We start from the raw sequence: 14,811 nt of genomic DNA on the forward strand, positions 1-14,811 counted from the left end.
AATTGCTTGTTTAAAAAGAAGGTTAAAAATAAATTTGTAAAGTGCCCCCTTCCACCAAAAAGAGTTTTCCCAGCCCCAACGTTCATAGCCTAGGCCACAAGTTTGGGGGACAAGGTAAAACAAACAGCCACTACCAGCACTAGGATATTACAGGCTGGGCTGGTAACACTATAACATTGACTGATTCTACCACTAATGCCAGCCTGCAACTGGAGAGTGGGACACCAACGTTCTAACGTAAGATGAGTACAGTGAGGGAGTGTTCGGAAACAGATGCAGACCAGGAAAACATGTATATACATCCGAGAAAGCCATATTATATGCAGGCGCTTATGGACTGGTACAAATACCGGATGATGATGACGGTTTCCAGCACTAGCGAACCATTTTTGATTGGCTGTTTGTGATAGCACCGCTGATTAGTGCTTTCTTCATCATATGTCATTCATCACGTACAGTATATTATACTTTTGTGTGCTTGTTTGAGCAAGGCTTTTTTCTCTCTTACATACACATGTAGAGATGGCGAATTGTTACTGTTGTATCAGAGAGGGGTTTTTTTTACGTTTCATTGATGCCTAAATGCATATTTATTGCACACAAAACAAAAGGATGAAAACATGGGTGCAAGTGAGACGTAAGGTTTTGTGATGTGTGGCTGGTGTAATGCTACTGCAACGATTTATGGCTCCCATATAGTCACAAATACGTTATTTTTATGTGCAGCTTTTTTTAGTGTAAATTATGCCCAATTTACGACCACTCTGCATCTGGCCCTCACTGTCTAACAGTCTATACACTGGCAGAACCCCTGCTCATTATGGTGTTTCTCATCAGTATATTAGCCCCTTAGCAACGCGACTGCCGTCCAGAATTTAGAACTGAGAGGATATTTCGATCACCGAGCAGTAGGGATGACCATACCTGCCAACAATCACGGTTGGAAATTTGGGACTAAACAGGCCATGCAGTAATCCAAATAAGCTCCAACCAAATCCAATAAATTAACTGCTGAACCACACCCCTTTCCCCAGCAGTACACACCCCTTTCTGTCACCCAACATTGGGACTGTCCAAAGAAAACAGAAGGCAGAACAATCTCTTCTCTTCTCCTGCAGTGACCAATGACATCTTGCCTGTCTTACGACCCAAACATTAAAGACAAAGAGAATCAAACACAACATCCTGTCTAACTAGGAACAATTTACGAAAATTACCTATCACACCCCTAGAGTGACAGATATAGCTAGTATAAAGAGCTATATGTGTTTGTTCTGGTGGAGGGAGAATGATTTAGGAGCTTCTTTGCTAGTGCCCAGTACATTTTAAAAATTAGACTGCCAAAAATACAAAGGTAAGTAGTCCCTGGGCACCAACAATGTAAGGGAGAGGGCACAGTTCTTAAAATAAATAAAGCCAAGGAATAGTTTCTATTAACGAGTATCCGCACATGACATAAATCTTGACCAAGCAATCACAGCAGAAAAACCCATTGAAGAGACCAAGGGTGGCAGCACTTGAAGAAACAACATTTCCTCTTCACTACAGATATATATAGGTTTCTAATGTCTTTAAGAGTGAATCAGATATGGCTAATGTTTTAATAGATCGTAAACACCACGCTAGAAAGAGATGCAATTACCAATCACTGAGCAATTATGTAATTGTTGATTCCGTTTATAGCATCACATTTTAATAATTATGTTTTTGATCATTAGATATGAAATCTGTGGGAAACTGTTCATACTGCCATGACGCCGCCTACTTGAGCCGGGAGATCAACAAACTTCATGGCGAGTTGGAAGCGATGCAAAAGATGCTCTTGGCACAGGACGTGCAATTAGAACGTACGTCTCAGAGTCATCAGTTACTGACGGCTGCAAGCGGCAAAATGGACAACCATATTCTGAAAAGTAACTTCTCCCTTCGTCAGATAAATCAGACTTTGGGGCTTTTTCTGTCGCAGGTGAAAGGGTGGCAAACGGCAGCAGCTGAGCTGGAGGCCTCAGTGAAAAATTTAGTCCAGGAGAGATATGATATTACAGCAGCAGTTCAGCAGATAAATGTTACTGTAGGTCAAACGACAGACTGGATACAAGTCATACAGAGAAAGACTGATGAGGAAACTCTGACATTGCAAAAAATTATCGCTGATTGGCAAAATTACAGTAAGGTCTTTGGTGCATTTAAGACCACATCGGGCAAAACAATTGACTTGGTGAGAAACATTCAGAGTAGCATTGGAGCAACTGCCCAACAAATCACCCTAAACATGGAGGTCACGCATGATCTCGTTCTACAAGTGATGGGCCTCCATCTACAGTTGGATAACATTACTTCTTTCCTTGATGACCACGAGGAAAACATGCAAGATCTCCAATACCATTCAAAATACACTCAGAATCGGACGATTGAGCGGTTCGAAAGCCTGGAGGGCAGGATGTTCTCCCATGAAACAGAGATTGGCACAATATTCACCAATATCAATGCTACCGACAACCACGTGCACAGCATGTTGAAGTACCTTGACGATGTGCGACTGTCTTGCAGCCATGGATTCAATTCTCATGCTGAGGAATTATATTACCTTAATAAAACGGTTGGGCTCATGCAGAGCAGCACTGATTTGCTGAGAGAGAGATTCAGTTTGATGAACGCAAGGCTAGATTTTGATGTACGAAACCTTTCAATGATCATGGAAGAAATGAAATTAGTGGACACCAAACATGGAGAAATTCTCCAGAAGGTCACTATTGTACAAGGTAAGACTAATAGCATAACCTTTACATTTACGGTATAAAATGTAATTCACAGACAACTACTTTATTTTTATTATAAATTGTCACATATAGGTAATAAAGAAGTCTCCTATTTCAGAGCAGTGGTTCTTAATCTATTTTAGCTCACATACCCTGAAAAAGTTGAAGAAATTACTGAGGAACCACTACCTGTCCGTATTCCACCCCTCCCAAAGCTGGGCTACAAGTTTCTGGTACCTTAACTAAAAATATATATATTTGAGAAGTAGTTAAAAAAGATAATTGAAAATAAAATAAAACACCAGCATTAATTTTACTTTCATGTTTACTGTGAGGCCTTGTGCTTCAGTGGAATGGTTGAAGAATCGAAACTTAGCAAAACCAGGCAAAGAAATCCTGTTTGGCGATGAGTCATCAGAGATGGTACTAAGAATCTTCTGCATTGAATCGGTTAGAGTCAAATGTCGCCATGCAAATTTTAATTTGTACATGCAAATTTAGGTCCACTAACACATTTTTACTACCTTGCAGAACCTCTGAGACCCCTTGGTGGAACATTGGGGTTCTAAAGAAGCCAGTGACCTTTATTTACAGTTTTGGCACAGCTTGGGTCTTTTTGCAGATCCAATACCCCATCTGTAACCAAGAGCCGGCTGATGATTAAACATTTGCCAAGTCCTGTTGTAGAGAATAAGGGGTGATTTGAGCACAATGGTATTTATAGTGGAACTCCCAACTTTGCAATTCTTTTAGCACTATCCTTGTAACCTCAATTGTCATATTCAGCCCAGGTTTCGGCAATTTAAAAATGCGTCTTAATATGGCAACAGAGCATTGTGACTTGTGTATGTTTATATGTGTAGGTTTTAAATAGGTTATCCATATGGTGTGACCAGTGACAGATTTGAAGATAAAAAACAGATCATTCTCTAGTCCCACTTTTTTGATTTTGCTGTTCATTAACCTGGATGACAGTGTAAGAAAGGATTCTTGAATGGTTAATGTTTACTTTTGGTGTCTTGCATCTTCAAACATTCCCTAACTCTCCCCCTACTATATTTTGGCCAATAAACTGCTACATAATACGGTCAATTTTGATGGGGATTTCATGCTCTGTTTTGCTTGAAACCCTGTACTCCCCATACAGAATACTTTATACACGCAGAAGTCTGGATGACTCGGTTTACTTTGAGCTTTTTTAGTACGGGGAGGGGACGGGAGATTAAGCTATTATTACTATAGTGTCCAAATACGTTTTTTCTTTAGTCTTGTTGTCAGAATGTGTTTCATGGAAATGTGGTTTTCAAGTAAAGTTTAACTATGCAGAACACAGGAGGATTTTATAACACAAAACACAATGACCAACGAGTGCAGAATAGGCTGAACGTTACAGAGAGGGTGGATTTTACTAGGTCATAGATTCCTGGAAGATGGCAGAAATCATAACTGATAGCTTATTCTCTCATTTACATTGCTTATAAATGAAACATGTTATCATGATAGTAACTATAAAAAGGAAAAAAAGGATTGTAAATATTAACCAGTTGGTTTATTAGTTTTCAGTTAAATCGGCTCAAACAATAGGTGATTCTCAACGAACAACTAGAAGGTTTATTACACCCGTGGTTTAATGAAATAAGCACATTTTTATAAGCAAAGTTTCCTGTCCAGATAAATCAGTCACCAGAAATATTCTGTTTATTACCCATCCATCTGTCCCCAGCACGGCGCCTGAGAAAGGATGACAGTTTTTCTAGAGGACCATTAAAATCAAAACTTATTTCCATAAGCCAAAACCCCACTTGTTCAGTCAGCTCCATCACTACACACACGGAGATACTGTTACCCCTTGTTATCTGGGAGTACATCGGGGGGTCTACTTATTATTGTGCAGCAATCACACAGATCGTCTATCACCGTTTATCTCAGCGATAGAAAATCTATTATCACCGCAATTTAACAAGAAAATATCACCAATGCAGCAGAGTGATACCTAGCTACCCAGTGATATCACTAGCAGTGATAAGGATAATCTTACCACCTCATCAGCCAGTCCTGGATGCTTCTGTGCATGAGATGGATAGATCTGAGATAGACAGATAGATAGACAGATAGATAGATAGATAGATAGATAGATAGATAGATAGATAGATAGATAGATAGATAGATAGATAGAGAGAGAGAGAGATAGAGATAGATACTCTAACTACGGTGAAAACACTCGATTTTGACAGAGAATTGGATTTTCCTCCCTTGGACTCCTATGACAAGCAATTGAATCATAGACACTGTGGAATGTCCACATCCATTACGTCATTACGTTATATCTAAACCAGAGGGTTGGAACAAAATATTTCCCTTGTTCTGCAACTGGTTGAACATTTTTTAACTTTTTGTTGGTGGAATTGACCAACAGTGTTCCCCATTCTACCCCAACCACATCATATAGCAAATTGTGAAAACTCTGAATTTACAAATACTATGCGTAATGGCATTATACACAACGGCGAAGTGAATGTGTAACTCAAAGACTGTATCAGTGAAGCCCCCCAATTCCGATTGCCCGATTGCAGGGGGGGGGTTCTATAAGGGTTCTGTGTTTCAGGACTATGGTGGTCCTGAAACATTATAATAACAGCTTGTTGCTCAAAACTACAATGCTTTTATTAGTATATGTTTAGGCTCTTATTATAAAGTTACATGATTGCATTGGAGATGTCAGGTATTAATACATCCCTGTAGATTTACATCCCACTCACCAGAAGCGTCAGGGTCAAGTGTTCTCCAGTTTCAGCGCAACTCAAATTGGTGACCCACCAATGATGGTTCAAGGCCACCAGGGTAAGAGTGTCTCACCACCGGAAATTTCTGAAAATACTGTACTTCGTATTTCAGTTTAAAGGACCTTTAACTTCTTTTGCTAACATTTACCCAGCTGCTGCTTCCTCTACAAATATAGAAATATAGGTTATATCTGTATATAGCCTCTGTCCACAAATAAAGATATCTCTATATGTTTGTGATAAACATTATCTATAACCTTTTATTGGCAATCACTATTATTACCATTTATTTATATAGCGCCACTAATTCCACAGCGCTGTAGAGAACTCACTCACATCAGTCCCTGCCCCATTGGGGCTTACAGTCTAAATTCCCTAACGCACAGACACACACAGATACACACAGACAGACTAAGGTCAATTTGTTAGCAGCCAATTAACCTACCAGTATGTTTTTTGGAGTGTGGGAGGAAACCGAAGCACCCAGAGGAAACCTACAAAAACATGGGGAGAACATACAAACTCCACACAGATAAGGCCATGGTCGGGAATTGATCTCATGACCCCAGTGCTGTGAGGCAGAAGTGCTAACAACTTAGCCACCGCGCCACTCTTTCCAAAGTGTTCTACCTAAACCTAACTGATGAGAACACAACTTGTAAAATAAAGAACCTCAAATCTCACATCTCAAAAGTAGACAAGTAAATGGCTATCGGAACCTTTTCTCTCAGCGCAGTGATAAATATTTAACACTTTGAACATTTGTGCAACATTTGTTACAATGACCGATTTCTATAGAATAATGCCATCCTTGCTGTTATCTATATGGATATTAGAGGATTTATCTGACCCAAGAAAATCACAAAGTTTATAACTCTGAGTTGACTGCATTCCAATAGAATGTTTACCAGAGAGATTCATTCTTAGTGTCCCCCAGGAAGAGATAGCGTGACAAGCGAATATCCGCAGGGTAACTTTGAAAGTAATTGCGGCTGCATTTAATAAAAAGCTAAGGTAGCAAAGCTGCATTACAGAATGGTGGCAGAAAATAGCTTCTTTAGAAGTTATTTAAATGCATATAATGCCTTCCACATACAGAGCACAGACATACAGTAATACAACACTTTATAACCCCCAGCAGGCAAATAAAAATTCCATTCACAGTTCCAGCTGTTGCGATCCATGTACAAGCCCAGAGCGCACACACACACACACACACACACACACACACACACACACACACACAGTGATATTTGCCACATGTGTAAACACTTTTCAGCTGATAGATTTATAATGTGAACAAATTCACAGGTAGGTATAGCACAGTTCATCCGATTTAAAGCACGCAGTAGCTGGAGCAGAGATAATTGAGCGAGAGATGATTGATGGGAGTACCTGTGTCCGTTTAAAAGTGGTGCCCCCTTATCTGATGTTAAGCAGCAATATGGAAGGCTGTAACCTATTACATGTTACATATTAAATATTGCAAGGCTGAGTGTCCTTATACAAATTTACAGGTAGGGGTCACTCTACCCCTGCTTATATGTATTAATGTCTTCACAGAGTTGGTTCCGGTATTAACATTGGACCAGTGCTGGAAACTGAGGCAGTGATAGTGGCTGTTACCGCTGCTTAGAATGAGGACACCTCTGTCATTTTGCTTAGCCTGAGGTGGTGACATTTTAACCTACAAAAACCATGGAAAGAATAAACAACGAGTGAGCTCTTTGAAAAAATTGGTCAATTGTACATTTCTTATTGGCCTCAATGCTCCACAATTGCCAACATTCTAGAATAGATTGCAGAGATACTTTGTTGCCGCTCCGGTGAATCTAAGCTCTTCATGAGTCTGTCTCGGCGGAGCTTGCACAACTGTAGTCTGCATCATGAGGTGTTTCCTCAGTTTGGTTATAACATGTCTTATTTCAATAACATACCTCCCAACATTTGGGTAGGCGGCATCGGGACATGGGGAGTGGCCACGGCACTATGGGTTTGCGGCCTCATCATGATGGGGGAGTGCTCGAACACCTGGGGTATGCCTAGTTCTTTTGAATCACTAGGATACCCCCCTCCCCTCCAAACCCCTTCATTGCTATGCGTACCAGTGCACACGATGCCCGTTCACCGCTGCCAGGCTGAGCAGCAGTAAACAGGCAATACCTCCCTAATTTCCCACCAATTAGGACAACACTGCCCCGATCGGGATGGCAGCAAAGAGCCCTCAAATCAGGATTGTCCTGTCTAAATCGGGATGGTTGAGGGGTAAAGAAGAGTTGATGGTAAAGATTACAACTAAGGAACACACAAAGAGGAGACAAAATTAGTGACAATATTAGTGAATTGGGACATATGCTGTACCAAAAATTGTATGGGACCTGTAGTAATTAAATAATTGACTGAAATTGGCAATTTTGGTGAACAACATTGATATCTCTTATTTAGGGGTCCCATGTGTTCACTCAAAAGCTTTACTCACAGTTTCCCATATTTTAACACATTTTACTAGGTTCCTATAGCTGTTTCCCTTATATGGGATCTAAAGGATGGTCTGGATTTTATTGTATTATCTGAGCAACCTTTAGATCACACGGGTGTTACATTTCCAAATGAATGTAGCCTTTGTAACATTATTCCACTTTCATCTCAAATGTGTCACGGAATTGCAGAGATGGCCACTAACCGGTATTGGTGCAAGTGAACAGGGAGGCGCGGAGTCTAACGTAACCCCGGTATTCACCAGGGACCAGGTCTGGGCTTATCTGCAGAGGGTGCGCAGGTCGCGGTTCTCCAAGACAGTCACCGGTGTAGCGGCAGTAGTAGACAGGCGTAGTCAGGCAATCCAGGTCAGAGGCAACCGAGCGGTGCAGTACAGAGGGAGGATCCAGAGGGAAGTCAGGTCAAGCAAAATAGTCAAACCAGCCGGGCAGCGGGGTACCAAAACTAAACACAGGAGGGTAGTCACAGGAAGCCGAGTCAGAATCGAAGAAGACACTGGATCAGTTCAGGAAACGCTGGAGCAGGAGTGAACCAATACTCTGGCACTAGACATGTGTCAGAGGCTGCTTTATATACCCTAAGGTGCATCCTGATTGGGTTAGGGAGATTTTGGCGGTCAGACATGCTGGCTGCCGACAGGTGAGCAGACATAGCGTCCCGCTGCTAGGCAACAGGACGTGGTTGCTGAGAAGGTGCAGGCGTCCGTCTCCTGCACCAAGTGTCAGTGCGGAGACGGCGCCTGACAAAATGTTTCTGAAATAGTCATTCACAGACCCTGCTCTAGTGGAGTTTACAGGCTATTCCTGTTTGCTAACACAGGTAGAGCCCTGGTTGGCATTGAACCTGTGGCCCTTTAAGGAAGCAATGCTAACCACTGTACCAGAAGCTGAACTAGTGAGCTGCGGGCCCCGATGTAGGGAATCGGGGATGAGGGAATCGGAACCCACAGCACGCTAGTGCCCAGTGCAGAGGGCCCCATAATCTCCATGGGCAAGGGTGTACTGCACCTGCTTAATCAATGGTAGTTCCACCACTGCACTGTAACACCTTGACTTCCAAGTAGTTGTTCCCTAGCTTTCATTTCAAATTGGCAAAGCATCAAATACACCACAAATTCAAACATATATCAGGCTTCACCACTTTGCTGTATCTACAGATCCACAATAATAGTTATCATACATATGTACATAGGTCCTTGGCACCTCCCCTGTGGGATCTGCTGAACGGGGTCCAGCAAGTTAGTTTGTGTTTTTTGCTTTTTTCCTGCTGAGTAGAAAGAAACCTTTATTGACAGGTGACATATGGTATTTTGTTTGCTTTTTTTTATAGCAAAAGTGCCCAACTTAAACCATTTGGGCAACGTGCTTTATCTATATCATGTGCACAAAAAAAATCCTCAGCACAAATACAGAAAGTCACAGAAGTTTGTAAAGAAAACACAAAGGAGCACAGTAGGTCTGTAATAAACGCCACAGAGTGACTCAGAATTGGACTTCACAAGTTGTATAATGCTGTTTCCTTTCAGTTCCACTGCTGGTGGGATAAATTGTTTCCAAGCATTACTTCATGCAAAGATTCACTGCTGAGGGAGACAGGATTCAAAGCACAGTGAATAGTATTTTTCCACTTTGCAGGGTGTAAATATGTAAAGGAAATGTACCATTAAAGGCAGAATATATCTGTTTTCAATATAAATTCAAACTTACAGGAGACTTTTTTAGAGTTATTCGGGAAGGATAAATAACAGGAAACTCTACAGCAGTTTGCAATATTTACGGTACAGAAACAGAGTTTATGGTGATTAGCTGTGATTTGTCTCTCTGCAATGTGTGGTTAAGACTTATCATGAAATTTACAGCACAGGATACTCTCAATTTCAGCAGAACAATCCTGATTTGTGACCTTAAAAGCATACATGGATGTGGATGAGAAAGTAGGCATGTGTTGGTGTTTTGGTGGACCAGGGAAATGTTTGTCAGATGGGGTGGGATTTTGGTGAGTAAGGGGTAGGGCTTATTTTGGTTACATTTTGGGAGGTCCGGGTATGGTAGAGGGTTAGCACCAGTTATATCTAGACTCTAACATTTATCTTGGGTAATGCCTATTTAGCCATCTAAACCTGCAACTACACATCCGAATGGAGCACACAGAGGACCTTACCCAGATGTTGCTTTAATGTTTTAGGGGCTACATGTGTCCCTCTATTCTTCATTTCAGCCCTCACCACTTTTAAGCATTTCAATTAAATATGACACTCTCACACTTCTAAATTGTTTTATTTCATTTTAAAATATACCTTCTTAACCTAATTTTATACTTTATTTTCCAGTTTAGTAAGTTACTTGTTTTATACGTGTGTCCTTGATCAGATGTGTTCTTGCTACTCTGTATGACTTCTAGTCTATCTCATAATTTCTTTAAATGTAACGCCACCCAAAAGTGATTTTTCCAAATGAAAATCACTATACTGGGTTCTACAACTCAATGGAATAACTTCTGATTCTTGAACTTTCTGCCTGAAATTGTTTGTTACAACCTCACAAACAGAATCTGCTGAGGCATTTTGACAGATATTCTGTGGATCACTGGCATTTTTTTTTAGCAACAATTGTATCTATGGAAACAGTAAAATCCATCCTTTACATTTCTGGCCATGTCTCTATGCAACATAGAGTGTAATATATTGCAATCCAATCAGAAATCAGCAGATGTTTGTGGGTGAGAACAACCAACGTATTCTTTACCAATGCAACAGGGGCAATTAGCCTAAGATATACATCCGACAAGAAAAGGTAGATTCTTACATTTACAAATACTGACTATAGGTAATATAAACTTTACTGAAATGTACTCATACTTACCTACTCTTCTGGAATGTCAGGCTCTTTAATTTTGAGGAGTTCTCCCAGTATCCTAGGAGAATAGTCCATTCACCAGGATTTCACCCACTTGTGAAGTAGAAGGGGGATTGATGATGCAATTTGTTGTAAATCACATCATTATGGCCCCATCCCCAGCTATATGATACCAGGAATCACAGCAGTGCTTAGAAGGGGACAAGGCCAAGGGCTAACTGGACTGGGGGGTAGGGGTCAGGGGGTCATCTGCCCCTCTGAACTTTCCCTTTTCCTTTAAAATGTTCTTAATAGGCTGCTAAACCCTCCCCTGGGCAAGGCTAAGATGACGTACATAGCTTTACCACGTCCCCATGCAATTGCCACTTGCTCCTGGATCCTCCCTTCCAGAATCTCCTGGAGGGGAGGTCAGAAAGGTAAACAACTATGGTTTATATTATTGTATTTATTTATTTTGTGGTGAGAGGGAAATTATATTTTTAGTTTATTTCCTGACACAATTACTCCCATTTTAAAACCATGTAACACCCATTCTCTGTATTAGCTCAAACACATAGGGGCGCATCTGTGAAAGCATTTTCACCGGCGATAGACTTATTTTTGCATCACCTAATTTATCAGAGAGTTGACCTACATTGACCATCTCTTCGCCATTGAGTCACAGCCCAGGATTTGAAGTCCTTTTCTTTTCACTTTTAAAATAAATTAGATCTATTTTTAAACTTAATTTTATTTTATTTGTTTAACAAGTGGAACTGAAAGCCATATATCCCTTGTAAGCCCATCCATGCCTAGCATAGCCAGTCATTATTATTCTATAAGAAGTATTCAGGTCTACATTGACCAGTCTCTTCATCAATAAGACCCATCCCAGCATGTGAAGTCCTCCTCCAATGAAATACCTAGACATACTGCTTGGATAAAAGCAAAAAACCTAGTCAGGCTGGTACATGTCCTGCCATTACACACCTCAAATTACTGTACCTTACTTGGACTCCTTAGGGAAATTAAACTGGCTTTCCATGGGTAACCTATACATACAAGTATTTCATGAAATGGGCTATAGTTCTGTTTCATATTTCCTGCGTGAGACATCCCAAAGTACAAACGAGACTACTACACATGAGGGATGTCCTAGACAGATGATACGAAACAATGATTAATATATGTAAAATAAGATCACTAATTATGTCATTACTTTAACAGGTTTGCCAGGCCTTCCAGGCGCAAGAGGATTCAAAGGAGATGCAGGAGTCAAAGGACCTATAGGTCTAAAGGGAGAAAAAGGTGACACAGGTGACTTAGGTGATCCAGGCCATGAAGGACCAAGAGGACTTACTGGCAATATAGGGCTTGCAGGACAAAAAGGTTCCCTTGGTATAAAAGGCGCCTCAGGTGTCAAAGGTGAGAAGGGTAGTATGGGGCCACCGGGTCCTAAAGGTCAAAAAGGAGCAAAAGGTGATTTAAGTCTTCTTGGACCTGGCGGACCGCCCGGTGACATAGGAACTTCAGGCATCTTTGGACCACAAGGATATCAAGGATTACCTGGGATACCAGAGAAAGAAGAACCAATGGGTCCACAAGCGGAAGCTGGAATTCCAGGACCTCGTGGTTTGCTTGGACTTCCAGCTCCAAAAGAGCCATCTACTGTCTCAAAATGAATGTAACCATGTTTAATGGAACTTAAGCTACATATTGGCAGCACTGGGGAAAGGAAAAACAGCTGTGACCGTAGATTTTTTTCTCAATAAATACAAAATGACCAATCTTAATGAACCAAAAAATGTACTTAAAATGTAGATCCTCGGTCGTCAGAAATAGACCATGTGCTTGCCCACCACTGTCTAATCTTTCTCATTAATGACTGAATAGAGATCGCTGGCCGAAAATCAAATTCTCTCTCTAGATAACTCACCTATTCAACTTACCTATGGACGTTCATTAAGCTACAGAAAGTAAATTCTTCTCTTACATTATAGTCTACACAATATCTCCTGCATTGTATTGTATTGTGTTGGTGTTCATTTTTCTACGTACCATTCTATATATTCTTCATCAAGGAAATATTTTAGGACTTTTCACTAAAAAAATTGTTTATTTAGTAAAGAAGATAAAACGAGAGGCAATACATGACAGTATTAATACTATGAAGCAGATGGGATGATGTCAGTACACTGTAAACGACAATTCCGAGTTCATCCGTCTGCTGATCTCCTGCTCAATTCTCTTTATATCTAAAAACTGGAAAGTCCTCAGTTTCTAAAGTTCATTTGGAGGTAAATTGGATGAAGACATGAAATGTGCATATGGAAAGGGGTCTTCCACTGTTTGGAGGTATTTAATCCCCTCTATTTTCGATAGAAATAAAGAGTTTTTGTCCCAAGAACTGTCATCATTAAAGCAATGCAGCCAAGTACTGAACTTACTAAGCATGGACCACGGCTGGAAAGAAATGGTTACAATATGTATATAGAAAGCATATCCATGTATGCTAAATATTCCATTTACTAATATGCATTCAGTAACAAGATGAATAAGAATCGTGCCCCGCTTATGTCCATATTTATTGATATAAGTTGCAAACCAAATTTACACAAGTCACCTCTCATTACTGTTTGTGTTTATATAGTATTAATTACTGTAACGTTTCAACAGAACACTATGTCACTATACTGTTTTTAAATAGTAACAATTGCTAAAAAGGTACATTGCATTCATCAGCAATATGCTTTTATCCCATATACATAGCTGGATAGTTAGGACTTCAGACACATGCAAGCAGCAAGTTAAGGGTCACCCAGTTAGTTATGGACATATGTGTGTGTCCGTGGTGTATTATTATGGCACTGAATTTGACAAATATACACAAACTATGCATCATAACCCACACATGGTTCATTTTCTGTGGGTGGTATTGTTAGCAAAATGTCTGACGAAATAACCTAAGGATCAATGATCTCTTTCTGAACTCTGTTTCCACTTTGTGTACAGTCTGTTGGAATAGAGCCACAACACATGGGCACCTAGCATGAGAACCCTTACTGTCACATCCAGGATAGCTTATGTCAGAGGTAGGCAACTGCCAGCCATGTGGTTTCGGAGCAGCTGAGAAGTGTCAGGTCATCTAAGCCTTGGTTATATGGCCCCCCGTTGTATGGGAGCACAGCCACAGTGATAATCCCAGTAATAATCTGCTAGATGTATTTCATAAAAAATGCTTGCCTGATTTTGTACGCTAAGAACCGAAGAACTGTATGAGACATGCACTTTCCTCTTGTTTGTTTGGGAATTATTTTAGGTAAGGACCATGATATGTTAGTACTCTTTACGGATCCTTTACGGGTCCAGCAAAGCTCATATGATAGTTTGTAACCCAATGCACTGATTTTTACATACATCTGCAGGTCAAGATGGCGCATGTGTGGGGTGTACAAATAATCTTATTCTGATTGTCGGAGATGAGGGGACTGGTGTGTCCCACGTGCAAAAACAACATTTTAGATTTCAGGACAAGATATTTAAATTTACATTGTGGTGACGACACATTGACGGGGTGAACGGCCAGTGATTAGCAGATTTACTCCAACAGCTTGGCAGGATTTTTACTGCTACTCAGGATGTGTTGGCAACAGCAGTTATCCTTAACTTCTCCATCCAGACATAGTTGATGCAGAGAATCGCATTTATAGTCTCACAAGTACCTATGTAATAAAGGCAGACCTGATCTCTCTCACACTGACAATTAAGTTAAGAGATAACAGAAGATAAGCTGAGCTGTATTTTAAAAGAAAAAAAGGAAAAATTGAAATAATAAATTCAGAGTAAGTGCTAGTAGTCTGGATATGAAGTGATATTTGTAACTAGGGGGTGTATTGATTTATTAAAAAGTGGTGATAGGGCTGGAAGTGTTGGTGA

At 40.4% G+C, this 14,811-nt stretch overlaps 1 protein-coding gene across 2 annotated transcripts in view; it reads left to right on the top strand.

Annotated features, from left to right (window-relative positions):
• SCARA3 (scavenger receptor class A member 3) overlaps window positions 1–13,441 on the top strand; it is a 40,735-nt gene extending 27,294 nt beyond the window's left edge. For both annotated transcript variants that reach the window (XM_075201136.1, XM_075201137.1), the window contains exons 5-6: window positions 1,719–2,762; window positions 12,103–13,441. In XM_075201136.1, coding sequence (XP_075057237.1) covers window positions 1,719–2,762; window positions 12,103–12,557 — 1,499 coding nt within the window. In that variant the 3' untranslated portion in view covers window positions 12,558–13,441. The remainder of the gene's footprint in view (window positions 1–1,718; window positions 2,763–12,102) is intronic.
• The last annotated feature ends 1,370 nt before the right edge of the window (window positions 13,442–14,811 follow it).

Source organism: Mixophyes fleayi, chromosome 3, assembly GCF_038048845.1.
Source record: "Mixophyes fleayi isolate aMixFle1 chromosome 3, aMixFle1.hap1, whole genome shotgun sequence".
NCBI lineage: Eukaryota > Metazoa > Chordata > Amphibia > Anura > Limnodynastidae > Mixophyes > Mixophyes fleayi.